The following is a 13,214-nucleotide window of genomic DNA, read 5'->3' as shown; positions in this document are numbered from 1 at the left end:
GAAGAGAAGATGATATGAGTATAAAGGTGACCGGTTGGGATTCGGAAGGTTTTTTTATGGCGATTTTTCTTGATCTTGTTGGTCATCAAGGCTGTGCGTTCAAGGGCACTAAATTTCACAATGAAATAAAGTTAGGAACCACTGCATATTTTTAGTCGTGCTTTATGACTAATGGGTTCCACGGGAACCTAGGTATGCAGGCAAAATGAGCATCGTTTTGCGAGACGAGCATCGGTGTATACAGGCCAAGACAGAATCGATAATCGGCTAAAAACAGGCTTCTCCGAGCTCCGGACTGCATGTACTAGGTGCTTACTAACTTTATCTCCACTAATTTACATGTCTGCAATTACATATGGAGACCACACCAAAGATGTGGAGGATTTGGAAGTGACTAAATTCACGGTTCCAAGTGCCGTGGAACTGAATCAAATCCTCTTAAAAACACTTGCAACCCCCATCAATCCTTCAGATTTGCTCTTGATTAGAGGGGTCTATGGAGCATTTCCACCCAAAGTAAAGTTGTCCGAAACTGACCCGGTTGTTCACGTGGCTGGAAACGAGGGTGTTTTCGAGGTTACCAAGGTAGGGAAGAACATTAAGGGTTATTCTGAAGGCGATTGGGTTATTTTGACTTCTGGTAGATTGGGAACCTGGAGAACCCATGTTCTTGTAGATTATCCAGAGGGAGGACCTGAACCTCTTTTCAAGGTGAAAAGTGCCGGAGAAGGTGGTTTGAAAAAAATTGAGGGTGCCACGTTATCGGTGAATCCACCTACTGCGTACCAATTGGTGCACAATTACGTCAAAGACTGGAATTCTGATGGAAAAGATTGGATCGTTCAAAATGCCGGAGGTTCACATGTAGCCCAGTTTTTGACTCAATTTGCTCGCTTGTTGAATGTCAATGTCTTGTCGGTTATTCGTGGAGGAAAACCAAACCACGACGAGATTGTTAGTGAACTCAAACTGCTTGGAGCTACCGCGGTCATCACCGAGGAACAAGCTCAATCTGAACAATTTCGCAACAATGAACTCAAATCAATTTTCAATGGTGGAAACGTCAGACTCGCTATCAATTGTCTTGGTGGAGCACTGGCTACGGCTCTTTTTCTCATGTTGAGTCCTGATGGAGCCATGGTAACCTACGGAGCATTGACTAATGATCCCATTACTTATCCACTGAGATGGCAGCAGTATAACAACTTGACCACTCATGGTTACTTTCTTACTGGAAACACAAAGAGGAATCCACAACTGAAGATCGATACTTTGAATGCCGTTATCAAGTTGTATAAGCTGGGTAAATTACAGGTTCCACCTGCTACATTATTGGAGTTTAAAGACGGTAATCTTCTTGATTTGTACCTTCAAGTGATCAAGTCGGGCAAAAAGGGAATAGTTAAATACGAATCCAATTAGTTCTATACGCATCTATTACTGTACTGGATCAAAATCAAGCCAGTTCCATTCATTATTAGCCTTGTGGACATTTTCCGACTCAAACATGTTCATATTGAGCATGTTGTCGATTTCACCATTTTCGTAGGATTGTTGTGGAGGAGGTTGTGGTTCGGTATCATAGTGATGGTGATGGGATACAATATCGGGACTTATATGTTCATGCTTGAGATTATTGAAAAGACTCATGTTGTTGTGCAGTATTGAATCATCACGAATTACTGGTTGGTTTTGATCCTTGGGTGTAAATTTGTTCTGCACCGGTCGTAATACACCGTGGAGCTTGTAGAACAAACCACATGCATTACACAAGAGATCTCCATTATTGGCCCTTCTCCAAAGCGGGGTGGTGCGGGTTTGACAGTTGTTACACTGGAACGATTTTTTGGGGCTATTTTCCGATTTTTTGATGGAAGACTCGAGTGAATCGATGTACGATGCAAGAATGTTGCCGTCGTCGTTGCGTGGGGCCAAATCGGCCTGGGTGTTAGAATGAGCGGACTTGGGCACCGAGCTGGAAAAAAGCGATGAGGTTTGCGATGCAAGAGAGTTTGGATTGGAGTCGGGAGAGCAGAGGCCCGGGTCCTCTACTGGTACCACTTTTTCCAGTCCCGGTTGACCGTATACTTCTTGGCTGATGCGGCGGATATGGGCGACATAATCAAATTCGTCAAAATTGGGATCGTTGAAGAACTGAAGCGATGGTTCTTGAGCGGTCAGCGATGACGAGAACGGGTCTGAGAAGATATCAGCTTGTGTGGGGACCGTTGGAGGTGCGGTTTGTAAGCGTTCCAATAATTTTTTGTTCTGGATTCGCCAAGCGATATTGGCGATACGCTGATTATGTGGTAAATAATGCTTGTGATGGTACATTTTGAACACCTCCAACGACGCGTCGTCGTTATCGTTGACTAGCAGTTTGACATCGAAGGGAAGAGTCGAAGATTGTGACCGGTTTCCCATTGACTTTTTGCGCCCCGGTGGCTTACCACAAGGTTTGGCGAATAATCCAGAAGATCTCCGCTGTACGGACATCACAGTGTAGTTTATCGGAGTCGTGGTGAATGAAAAAGGAAGCCCTTAAAAATGTAAAATGAAAAAAGTAAATCGGAAATGTAAAATCGAAATTGAATTTCAAATTGGGCAGGCAGATAGTTTATCAAATTGCAGCGGCTATCTGTGGTGAAGGCACGACTTGATAACTAGAGATACGGCGGGCACCAATGGGATGGTGGGTGTTTAAAAATTCAACTGATGGACCTCAAAAAGAATCAAAAGTTTGTACCCCAGAATTCACGCAGCGTGACGTGTGGAGCCCGGCCAACATTTACCTCCTCATTCAACCCCACCTTTGGAACGAATGCCGTCCACGCCCGGACACCGGTGAGGGGGGGCTGAGAAAGGTACAAAGGTTAAAAGCAACCACAAAAACAGATTTTTGTCTAGTTTTTTGCATACTTCTCGTTCACTCCGTCTTTTTATGTTCCCCTTTTTGAACGTAGAACTTAATGTGTCGTATAGTACCTACTTCTTTGATTCCTGCCCCGGATCGCCGCTCCTGCACACCGCCTTACCCCACGCCATCGCGCTGAATTCGGCTGGGCGCGGATTCTTTTTTCATGGCTGACAAGGTTAAAGACGCCAGGCTTTACTCGGCCAATAAAGCCCGATATATTGGCCTCGGCGACCCGGACACTCCCCGCGAAGAGTTTGTAACCAATATTCATAGGGACACATATGCGTCGCTTGGACAACACGACAGTCTTTTGACGTATACCGCAGTAGCCATGAACCGGTCACCAGAAGTGGTGAGGCAACAAATGATCAAAAAAATGGTTCAGCCTAAAGGTACATAAAACTAACTATGTAAATAAAACTGAGGATCATATCATGTCAACAAGGGGGCTTCTTCGTCAACAACGGCTCTGGAGGTGCCCAATGAGCCGGTGATGGCAGCAATTGCACTCAACACAAACAACACGCCGGCAATCACAAAGGCGAAAATCCATTGCAAAGCGAAAACCTTGGTGAAAAATTGGCCCAAACCCAACCCAAACATGAGTGCGGCAGAACTGAATCCGACACCCCAATCGTTATAGGCCACCAACAACAAGCCGGGAGCAAGCAAAAAGTCCCAAATAAGCACATTGCTCACCACACGGCCCACAAACTTGTGGACGTGGAACATAACTGCTCCGTTCCAGAAGATTGCGAGCAACAACCACGAGAAGGGGAGTGCTGCGGTTGGAAGATGGATCAATGCCCAAACCTTCAATGGCTTGATCGAATAAGTTTTGTGAGTGGCATACAATGACAAGATGTTGAAAAAGTTGAGGATCAATACGATTTCACTCCACACAAAATGCTTGCGAGCAAACAAAATTGACCACAAAAAGTGGCCCACGTTGAAAAGAGTGAAATGCCATCCCACCTTTCTCGAGTAGTCCAACCGAGCATCGCCCTCATTGTTGGCAGCAGGAACAAATACCTGGCTCACAAACAGCAATTGCATCAAGAACAAAACCACCCAGTAGATAAAAGTAACAAGAATGTTGGCGGTGAATGGAGTATCATTTACATGGAATCCATTATGCTTGTCAGCAGGAGAACGTCCCACGAGGTATCTGAGGGTACCATAAACCGATAACACCCAGGAAACAATGGTGAAAACCTTGTGACTGTTTAAATCAGAATGTGCCATAGCAATTGGAAGGAATATATTTTTCGGTGCCGCATCTCCTTATATATTGCGGAGTACGGGTGATCACTTACATAAGGTTGCTACCCATTTCCATAAAAATACCATATACATATTTAACACGCTCCACGGTACGATTTCTTGTGTTTTCTGTGACCGGTGCCTTCCTTGTCATACGCGGCATGCTGAGCAGCCTTAACGTCCTCAACCCCACCTGAGGCGATTGAAAGTAAAATTTCGTAAATGAGCGCGTGTTGCTCTTTCTCTGATCCATGGTGCTTAACAATTTCCCTGGCAGTGGTACAGGCGTTCAAAAGTAATTCCGTAGACTCAATGATGTCTGTCATTAATTTGTCGAGAAGATTCAAACTCAAAGATTCCTTAACAACAACTCTCAAGATTTCAACATTTTGTTCGTTGGCTGGGAAATGGTAATTTGGAACAATAAATCCCTTGTTTCTCAACAACAATGAAATGATCAGTTGTGGCAATTCGGGATACTTTTTCCGAATCTCGTCTTTGAGCTTAAAGGCAATCACTGGTAAACCAGGTTCGTAGCCTTCATTTTCACTACGGGTTCCTTTCAAGGTATACAACTCATCTTGTCTCTTTGTGTCAACTTTCTTGTGAATCTCGGAGACCACATCGTAGTACTCACTCTTTTCTAAAACATTTGCCAACAAACGGGCATTTTGTTGACAACTTTCAAAAATTTTGGTGTATCCGTCACGACCCAAGTGTAAAAGGTTGTAGTATTGGTGTACCACTTGAAACCCAGGACGAGAGAAATTGAGTCCAAACGTTTCTTCCACTCCTCCCAAATAGTCCAATTTGAACCGAAGGTTCTCGGGCAATTGCTTGGCGTCTCTCCAAATCACCCATCCCAATCCGGCAGATGTCAATCCAAACTTGTGGCCCGAAGTATTGATGGAAACCACCCGGTCAACTGCGAAATCCCACTTGAGATTGGGGAACAAGAATGGAGCCACAAACGCTCCCAGGGCCCCATCAACATGGATCTTGATATCAAGACCTTTTTCCTTTTCAACCTCATCCAACAACTTGGCAATTTGCTCCACTGGTTCAAAAGCACCGTTAAATGTAGATCCCAAAATCACAAAAATACCAATGGTGTTCTCGTCAATATTCTCCTTGATTTTGGAAACGTCGATCACATGGCGGGACTCTTTACTGATGGGCACAATCCGGTCTTCGACATCAAAGTAACGAGCAAACTTCTCCAACGCAACCTGAGCACAAGAAGCCATGATAATGTTGGGGTTCTCGGTGGACTTTCCAGCAGCCTTCTGACGCAATTGCCAGCTTTTTTTCAACGCCAATCCACCCAACATGATGGCTTCGGATGAACCGGTGGTAGCGGCACCAATGGTGGTAGGAACGCTAACCCCAGTTTCTGGATGTGGGGTTGTAGGAGCGTGCCACAAGTTGGATAAGATGGAAATACATCTGTTTTGGAACTCGATCAATGAAGGATATTCATCGTTATCTGCCAAGTTTTTCGTGAGATTCTCCACCGCCAACCGCTTAGGAAAATCATTGATGGTGGTGGTCACAAACGAAGCCAAGTTAAGCGTGGGAATTCCATCCAATGTCAATTCCTCCAGGAGATACTTGTACACGAGTTCGGCATCGGTGGAGTTTTCCGGAATCAGAAATTTGGGAATCACCTGGTTGGAATCGTAGGCCGACAAGAAATGTTGATCCTTGGATAGAGTAGTCTTTGGGGTTCTATTGAGGAGTTTATGGGTGATTTCCTCCACGTCAAAGTGTTTAGAAAGTGTCATTTTGTAATTGGGTTGCAATTGTAAATATTTAAGGGATGGGTGGATGCTCCGGCATTTTATATGTGGTCGCAAAAGTGGCTTTGAGCCGATGCTTGCTGCCAAATTCCAGCCGGTATATACGCCGAACCGACATCGTGCCGGGGCTTGGAATGCAGAATCTTCCTAAGGAGAAGTAAGGAAAGATACATGCCCAGGCATTGAGCCGTAAATGATAGTCAATTGCAATAGAGAACGATTGCTAACCGCGCCATTAATGGCTGCGAATTTTCCAAGTTGCGGAATCGGCAATTACGGCGAAAACCAAAAGTCAAGCCAAGACCAAATAGGAGAAGACGTGACAAAATTCTGGCATTTCTCCACTTCGCTGCAGATCCTTGCAGCCATCGAACCATATTGTGCAGTAAGCCGCAGACAAATACGAAGTCTTGGCAGATTACTGTGGTGGATACGATGAAAGACAATTATCTTATGAATGATAATCTGAACGCTGATGAATGAAAATCTGAATACCGATGAGTGTAGTGAATACACTTCAGCTTTAGCTTTTCTTCGGTGTATTCTTGGATAAGTTGTATTCTTCTTGGCTACATTATAGACACCATGTTGATTAGCACTCTATATACAATGCTATCGGTGTAACGCCCTGACGGGCCCTCACGGATTGACGGCCCTGCTGGCCAATGCTCTGTACAATTACTCGACTTCGTCGAACTTTTGGCCCTCAATAAGATCGGGAATGTCCTCGTCAGCACCAGCGTTCTCTCCGCCCATCGATGGGGTCTTACCAGCCTGGATCTGTTCAGCCAATTGTCTCAAGATTTCCAAGTTTTCAGCTCCCAATTGAGGCAAGATTTGTGGGATCAACTGAGTCACATCCTTCTCTTGAGGGTACCCAGTGAACGCACATACATTGTGCTGAGCAGCGCTTTGAACACCAACACGCTTGAAGTGCAATACCTTACCATCTTCCTTGAAAAAGTTGGCTTCTTCAACGGCATTCACTTTTGTGGCTTTCAACTTGCCCAAAGCTTCCATCAACTTGGTGTCATCTTGCTCACTCTTGACCTTCTTGGCCTTGACTCTTTGTCCACCAACCTTCTTGGCGGCTCCTTGTTGCAATTTAGCCAATTTTTCGGGGTCTACAGGCATGTTAACTTTACTTCCTTCGTTGGCAAAACTGTCTGGGGTCTGAAAAAATTGTCTCGTCGACAAACGATGCGCGCACGACCAAATAATGCGGCGGGTGACGGCTGCGAAAAGTGAAGCATATAAAGTGAATGAGCAGAAAAAGTGAATAAGCATATATTATATAATATCAAGACTTTGCTCAAGTTGAGCCACCGACTTGACAACAATCTCCACAATCTCGTCGGCTTGGTCGTGAGTGAGGGTAAATGCTGGGGCAAACATGATATGGTCTCCGACTCCCTTATTGCAACCTTGCATTCCCATCACAGTGACACCATTTGAAAAACAAATTTTTTGAAGATTGGGTCCCACCTTCAAATCAACGTCAAAACATTCTTTGGTCACCTTGTCTTTGACAAGTTCAGCAGACCAAAACCCTCCAATACCACGAACATTGCCCACTATTGAACTGGACGATAACTTTTCTTTGAGTTGTTTGCCCAAATAATTACCAACTTTGAAAATGTTTTCCGTCAACTTCAACTCTTTGACTCTCTCTTGGATCTTAAGAGCAACTCGGCAGTTGAAAGCATGCCCAGAATAAGTATGGGCTCCCATGATTGTGCCTGATCCATTTACATAAGCAGCATGGATCTTTGGGCTCACAAGAACCCCGGCAATGGTCACATATCCCGAACCCAAAGTTTTGCCCACCAGCTGGATATCGGGGCCTTCACCTTCGCCCAACCAGTTTTCCCAGCAGTTCAATCCTCCATTGGGATTGGCGCGACCAGTTCCACACATCACCTCATCCAACATGAATACAACGTCGTATTTGTTGCACAATGCCCTAATTCCTGGTAGATAATTTTTTGGGGGAGGTGTGGTTCCTAATGAAGAGCCAGGAAGAGTCTCGACAATAATCGCTGCCACCGTATCGGCACCTTCACGCAAAATGACCTGTTCAAACTGGTCAATTAATCTGGTTCCATATTCCTCATCGGTTTCACCTTCGAGCTTGTTTCGATAAGTGTAGCATGGGTCAACCTTGATACACTGAGAAGAAGGCAAGAGAATGTCCTCAAACATCTTGGCTCGTGCTGAACTTCCAATTGACAAGGAACCAATTGTGTATCCATGATAAGAGCTGTTTCTCGAAACAAATTTGGTCTTCTTGGGCATATTTCTCTCCAAGAAATATTGCCGAATAATCTTGAGAGCATTTTCATTTGCTTCTGATCCAGAACCAGTCCAGAGAGCAGAAGCAAACGCACCCGAGGGAGAATTATTGATATAAAACTCAGCCAAGTCTTCGGCATAGTCGTTTCCAAGATACGCAGGATAAGAGTATTGGGTTTCTTTAGCGGCTTCGGCCATAATCTTGTGCACTTCAGGGTCCCCCCACCCCAAAGCACCAACGGCAGCACCAGTCATAGCATCTAAAAGTTGGGTTCTTTCTCCAGTTTCGGGATCTTCAACGGTAATGTAGATACCATCACCGCTAACTACCAGAGGAACTCTGGCTGCAACAGTACCTTGAAAAATGTGGGATTGCTTTGTAACTGTCATAAGTTTACTTTAGATTAAGATTGGAGTCTTAGCTGCTATTTAACTGCAAATTGACCACTTCTTATCAGCAGAGTACAAACACGCAGCGCTTATTGCCTAAAGCGGGTGCGGTTCCGGCTGCTTGGCTTGGATCTTATCACAAACATTTAACAATAGGATCATTAAGTTCTGGTTGGATATGGGTTCCGGTAGCTCAATTTAGTGTAAAACGCTTCGATACATGTGTTCCCGCTTGATTTGCAGCTTCCCTGACTGTGGCTCCAATCAGCGGTATATGCACGTTCGCGCTGTCAAACGGAAATATTAACTTGATAAGGCACCGGTTCCTTGCATACATTCGCATTCGTATCACCATCTCCGATCAGCAAATCTAGATGCTTTTGATCCACAATGCGTTGAAACGCATCAATGTGTACTTGCCATACACTAACTCTTGGATAATGTTGGCAGCATCAGTACCTGTGGCTCTTGCAACCGGTACATTATTTGTCTATTCCGTTTACAACACACAACTTGCCGATAAGTGTAATTTGGGATGCATCGCAAACAGCCAATCTCAATATCAGTGCTACGCTAGGTACTGCTCTTGGAGGGTTGCTTAGTGGAGTCATTACCGACAAATATGGTACTCAGATGCCGATATTATTCAGCTGCTTAACCATATCCTTGGGTTACCGATGGGTCTATATGTTGTATATGATGCCTGGAGCACCGTACATCTTGATCCAGTTGTTGGTGGCTATGTTCTTGGTTGGTCTTGGTTCAGTATCCGGGTATTTCAGCTGCTTAAAAGCCATTGTACTTGAGTTTCCCAACTTTCGCAGCTCAGCTCAAAGCGTCACCATCGCGTCATTTGCTATCTCTAGTTTGCTCTACCTGACAATATCTTCCAAGTTATTCAAGGGAGACACCGGTCAGTTTCTTTACTTTTTGCATGTGTCCTGTGGACTCATGTTGTTCGTTGGATTTTTATTTATAAGAGTGGAAGGTCATCATGATAAGATCCCGCTGGAGGAAACAGAACCCCTCTTAACTGCTGAGGAAACTCCCACATCAATAACCCTCCGACCTTCGGTAACCCGGTTAAAGGCTCTAGGAATAAAGGAGACCCTTGAAAGTCCAATCTTTTGGTATCATTATGCAATGTTCGCTATAATGCAGGGCCTTGGACAAATGTATATCTACTCTGTCGGATATGTGTTGAAAGCTGTCCATTATGCTTACAGCAAGGATGAAGACGCTACTAGCGTTCCTTCTTTGCAGAATCTTCAAGTTTTGCATGTATCATTGATTGCAATCTTTTCTTTCGTGGGACGTCTTCTGTCGGGCCCTCAGTCTGACTACTTGGTGCGAGTATTGAGGTCTCAACGTCACTGGATTGTAATTCTTGGTACATCACTAATGCTTGCTGGACACTTGTTAAACACAATGCCGTTGCTACAAATCACACACAACCTTCACAAGGCCAATATTATACTACTGGCTGTTTCTTGTCTTATTGGCTATGCCTATGGCTTTTCGTTTGCAAGCTTCCCTGCCATCGTAGCAGACTTGTTTAACATGAAAAACTACAGTTTCATTTGGGGAGTCATGTATACCAGTACTACGTTTGGTCTTACTCTGATGACGAAGCTTTTCGGAGCTGTTTATGATTGGCAAAGTAATGATTGGGATGCAGATTTAGGCAAATATGTCTGTGCTAAAGGTTCTGGATGTTACCGATTGACGTTTGAAATCACGTCAGGGTTATGTGTTTTGGTTATTGTGTTGATGCTTGGGTATATACGGTACTCTAGAGCGATATAGAGCATATTAACAATTTGTGTTATGTAAGGACATCTTTCAATTTTGTTCGCATCTTTCTTCATGAGACCATTAAATGCAGCTGAGCTCTTGAAATCACGGTCTCAAGACCATAAACTTGCAAAACCTCAATTTCTTTCGAAAAAGAAGCGCCTTGAGCTCCAGAGAGCCAAAGAAGATGAAGAACGAGAAAAAACTGAACTAAAGCGTAAAACCAATACACTCAAACGAAGTCTGCCATCAGAACCAGAAACTATCTTGGACCAAAAAGACACTTCAACAGCCAACAAAAAGCGAAAGAAAAGGTTCAATTTTGAGTGGGACGACGAAGAAGATACCTCCTCTCAATTGGAGCCAATGATGGCTTACCCTACATCGAACAACGACTTTCTACCCGCAGAAGAACACTGGCTGGACAAAAAACTTGAAGATATGACAAGCAGGGATTGGCGTATTTTCAAGGAGGACTTTAGCATTACGTGCAAAGGGAACAATATCCCCAATCCGCTTCGTTCGTGGAAAGAATCTGGAATTCCAACTACTTTACTAAATACTATTGATCAACTTGGATACAAAGAACCAACTCCTATTCAACGAGCTGCGATTCCCACGGCTTTGGGGCATAGAGATGTGGTTGGTATAGCTGAAACAGGATCAGGAAAGACTTTGGCGTTCTTAATTCCCTTATTATCATACTTGTCAGCTATCGACAAAGACTACATGGAGGTGGAACATAAGCAAGAGTCCAACTTGAACAAAGTATTGGGGTTGGTACTAGCACCGACTCGTGAATTGGCACTTCAAATCAGTAAAGAAGCCAAGAAATTTGCATCTGTTTTGGGCTATAACGTTGTCACCATTATTGGAGGACATCAATATGAAGAAACGGTAAAGTCCGTTCAAGATGGGGCTCATATTGTAGTAGCTACTCCTGGTCGTCTTATAGACTCGGCTGAAAAGGGACTTATTGATCTCAGTCAATGCTACCACTTAACTATGGATGAAGCTGATAGAATGATCGACATGGGATTTGAGAAAGCGTTACAATCAATTCTTTCCTTTTTACCTTCGACATCAAGTTCTGGATTTGGTTTGGATAGCACCATCTTCAAGGTAAAGAGCAGGATCACCTTGATGTTCACGGCCACGATATCACCGCCAATCGAAAAAATCACCAAAGATTATCTCCAAACACCTGCCTACCTTTACATTGGCGACGCAGGAGAAATTGTTGATAATATTAACCAAAAGTTCGAATACCTTGGTGATAATGTGGATAGCCAGGAAGAATTGAATGCACCTAGAACCAACAAGATGATACTGGCGTTGCGACAACATATACGTGAAACTGAACAGCCACTAATCATTATCTTTGCCAACTTTAAGCGAACTTGTGAGCTACTCTCGGTAGAGTTAAGCAACCAGAATGTTGGTTCTAACATTGTTATCCATGGCTCTAAATCGCAAGAAGCTCGAGAGTCGGCAATTGCTTCTTTCAGGGAACACAAGGTCAATGTCTTGATAGCTACCGATGTTGCAGCACGAGGAATCGACATTCCCAATGTCAGCTTGGTGGTCAACTACCATATGCCCAAGCGATTTGATGAGTATATACATAGAATCGGTCGTACCGGACGAGCAGGGAAATCCGGTGCTAGCTTGTCATTTGTTGATGATGGAGATTCGGAGATCTTGGTGAACTTGAAGTCTTTTTTGAGCAAGGGAACTAAGCGACTCCCAGATTGGTTGTTACGGCACCCAGCTGTTCAATCACTAACTCTCAAAGACTAGTCGTCATCATCGCTGGAATATCCACTAAGTAGATTTGTGGATTTTTTTGTAGGGACAATTATAGAACTTCCAAAAAAAGATGAAGGTTTTGATTCTAAGAGTCGTTGCTGTGGTTCAGGTTCATTAGTTGGTTCCTCTGGTTCCTCTGGTTCTATGATTTCCGGCTCGCTAGGTTTCTGTCTCTTGTGTGTCGTTTCCTTCAACAAGTTTTGGACCGTATTAACTGCTAATTCTTCTAATCGTCTTTTCTCTTTCTTTTGAGCATCTGGATTAGGATCTGGTCGAGCCCACCTTACATCTAAGATCTCTTCATGATCAAGCGACTGGTTGAGCATTGCTTCTTTTGCAAACTGCGCTGCTGATTCCAATTTGTATGTGATGAAAGCACATGCCTTGCCGTGAAGAACATTAATTTTTTCAATGGCTCCAAATTCTTCAAAATGTCTTGTGAGTACCAGCTCGACATTTTTGGTAGTATGGATGCCGGCTACATACAATGTTCGGTTGATTTTGTTGAATGAACCCACTCCAGTCATATCGTCTTTGTAATCGGCGGTTTTATCGCGGCCAAAACAGTCTTGAGTGGGAGGATAGTAGTCCAAGTCTGTCGGTATTCTATGGGCATAATTGCACTTGCGGCCCTGGTAACAGCAACCACGAGCGAAAAATAAGCATATTGGGCTATTGGTACCAGCCTTGGTGTATCCAGTGTCATTTTTGATGTTGACTCGAAATTTCAGTTTGATGAGATTTCTAGTGTTATCGCCTCCAGACCATTTGAGATACCAGATATTGAACACTGTACCAGTTTGAGGCGGTTTATCGTCATCTGTAATGGTTTCGGGGTCCACTTGGAGCCTAGCAGGTCGTTTTAGCATGGTTGATTGTAAAGTGAGATGCGAAAAAGCTGAGAAAGCTGCGAAGCTGCGAAATGGCTGCAACCAAGAACTATTTTTCAT

The 13,214-nt window shown here is 44.0% G+C and overlaps 10 protein-coding genes across 10 annotated transcripts; 4 read left to right on the top strand and 6 right to left on the bottom strand. All coding sequences in view use genetic code 12, as the record gives it.

Moving 5' to 3' along the window:
• Positions 1–339: 339 nt before the first annotated feature.
• MRF1 (Mrf1p) lies at positions 340–1,422 on the top strand (the record flags this gene model as incomplete). The annotated part of the gene is made up of 1 exon (XM_001486141.1): positions 340–1,422. One exon carries the CDS (start codon positions 340–342, stop codon positions 1,420–1,422), a length of 1,083 nt encoding a protein of 360 aa, XP_001486191.2.
• Positions 1,423–1,437: 15 nt separating this feature from the next.
• PGUG_01861 (uncharacterized protein) lies at positions 1,438–2,496 on the bottom strand (the record flags this gene model as incomplete). Its single annotated transcript, XM_001486140.1, has 1 exon — positions 1,438–2,496. The coding sequence occupies one exon, from the start codon at positions 2,494–2,496 to the stop codon at positions 1,438–1,440; it is 1,059 nt and encodes a 352-aa protein (XP_001486190.2).
• A 584-nt stretch (positions 2,497–3,080) lies between these two features.
• On the top strand, positions 3,081–3,317 carry PGUG_01860 (U2 snRNP complex subunit YSF3; the record flags this gene model as incomplete). Its single annotated transcript, XM_001486139.1, has 1 exon — positions 3,081–3,317. The coding sequence occupies one exon, from the start codon at positions 3,081–3,083 to the stop codon at positions 3,315–3,317; it is 237 nt and encodes a 78-aa protein (XP_001486189.1).
• A 32-nt stretch (positions 3,318–3,349) lies between these two features.
• PGUG_01859 (uncharacterized protein) lies at positions 3,350–4,162 on the bottom strand (the record flags this gene model as incomplete). Its single annotated transcript, XM_001486138.1, has 1 exon — positions 3,350–4,162. The coding sequence occupies one exon, from the start codon at positions 4,160–4,162 to the stop codon at positions 3,350–3,352; it is 813 nt and encodes a 270-aa protein (XP_001486188.2).
• Positions 4,163–4,275: 113 nt separating this feature from the next.
• Positions 4,276–5,964, bottom strand: GAD1 (glutamate decarboxylase; the record flags this gene model as incomplete). The annotated part of the gene is made up of 1 exon (XM_001486137.1): positions 4,276–5,964. The coding sequence occupies one exon, from the start codon at positions 5,962–5,964 to the stop codon at positions 4,276–4,278; it is 1,689 nt and encodes a 562-aa protein (XP_001486187.2).
• A 693-nt stretch (positions 5,965–6,657) lies between these two features.
• On the bottom strand, positions 6,658–7,266 carry EGD1 (Egd1p; the record flags this gene model as incomplete). Its single annotated transcript, XM_001486136.1, has 1 exon — positions 6,658–7,266. One exon carries the CDS (start codon positions 7,264–7,266, stop codon positions 6,658–6,660), a length of 609 nt encoding a protein of 202 aa, XP_001486186.1.
• Positions 7,267–7,269: 3 nt separating this feature from the next.
• On the bottom strand, positions 7,270–8,661 carry PGUG_01856 (uncharacterized protein; the record flags this gene model as incomplete). Its single annotated transcript, XM_001486135.1, has 1 exon — positions 7,270–8,661. One exon carries the CDS (start codon positions 8,659–8,661, stop codon positions 7,270–7,272), a length of 1,392 nt encoding a protein of 463 aa, XP_001486185.2.
• A 633-nt stretch (positions 8,662–9,294) lies between these two features.
• PGUG_01855 (uncharacterized protein) lies at positions 9,295–10,467 on the top strand (the record flags this gene model as incomplete). The annotated part of the gene is made up of 1 exon (XM_001486134.1): positions 9,295–10,467. One exon carries the CDS (start codon positions 9,295–9,297, stop codon positions 10,465–10,467), a length of 1,173 nt encoding a protein of 390 aa, XP_001486184.2.
• A 60-nt stretch (positions 10,468–10,527) lies between these two features.
• PGUG_01854 (mRNA splicing protein) lies at positions 10,528–12,255 on the top strand (the record flags this gene model as incomplete). Its single annotated transcript, XM_001486133.1, has 1 exon — positions 10,528–12,255. One exon carries the CDS (start codon positions 10,528–10,530, stop codon positions 12,253–12,255), a length of 1,728 nt encoding a protein of 575 aa, XP_001486183.2.
• PGUG_01853 (uncharacterized protein) lies at positions 12,252–13,214 on the bottom strand (the record flags this gene model as incomplete). Its single annotated transcript, XM_001486132.1, has 1 exon — positions 12,252–13,214. The coding sequence occupies one exon, from the start codon at positions 13,212–13,214 to the stop codon at positions 12,252–12,254; it is 963 nt and encodes a 320-aa protein (XP_001486182.2).

This window comes from Meyerozyma guilliermondii, genomic scaffold, assembly GCF_000149425.1.
Source record: "Meyerozyma guilliermondii ATCC 6260 scaffold_2 genomic scaffold, whole genome shotgun sequence".
Taxonomy (NCBI): Eukaryota; Fungi; Ascomycota; class Pichiomycetes; order Serinales; family Debaryomycetaceae; genus Meyerozyma; species Meyerozyma guilliermondii.
This window is presented reverse-complemented; position numbering and strand designations above follow the sequence as displayed.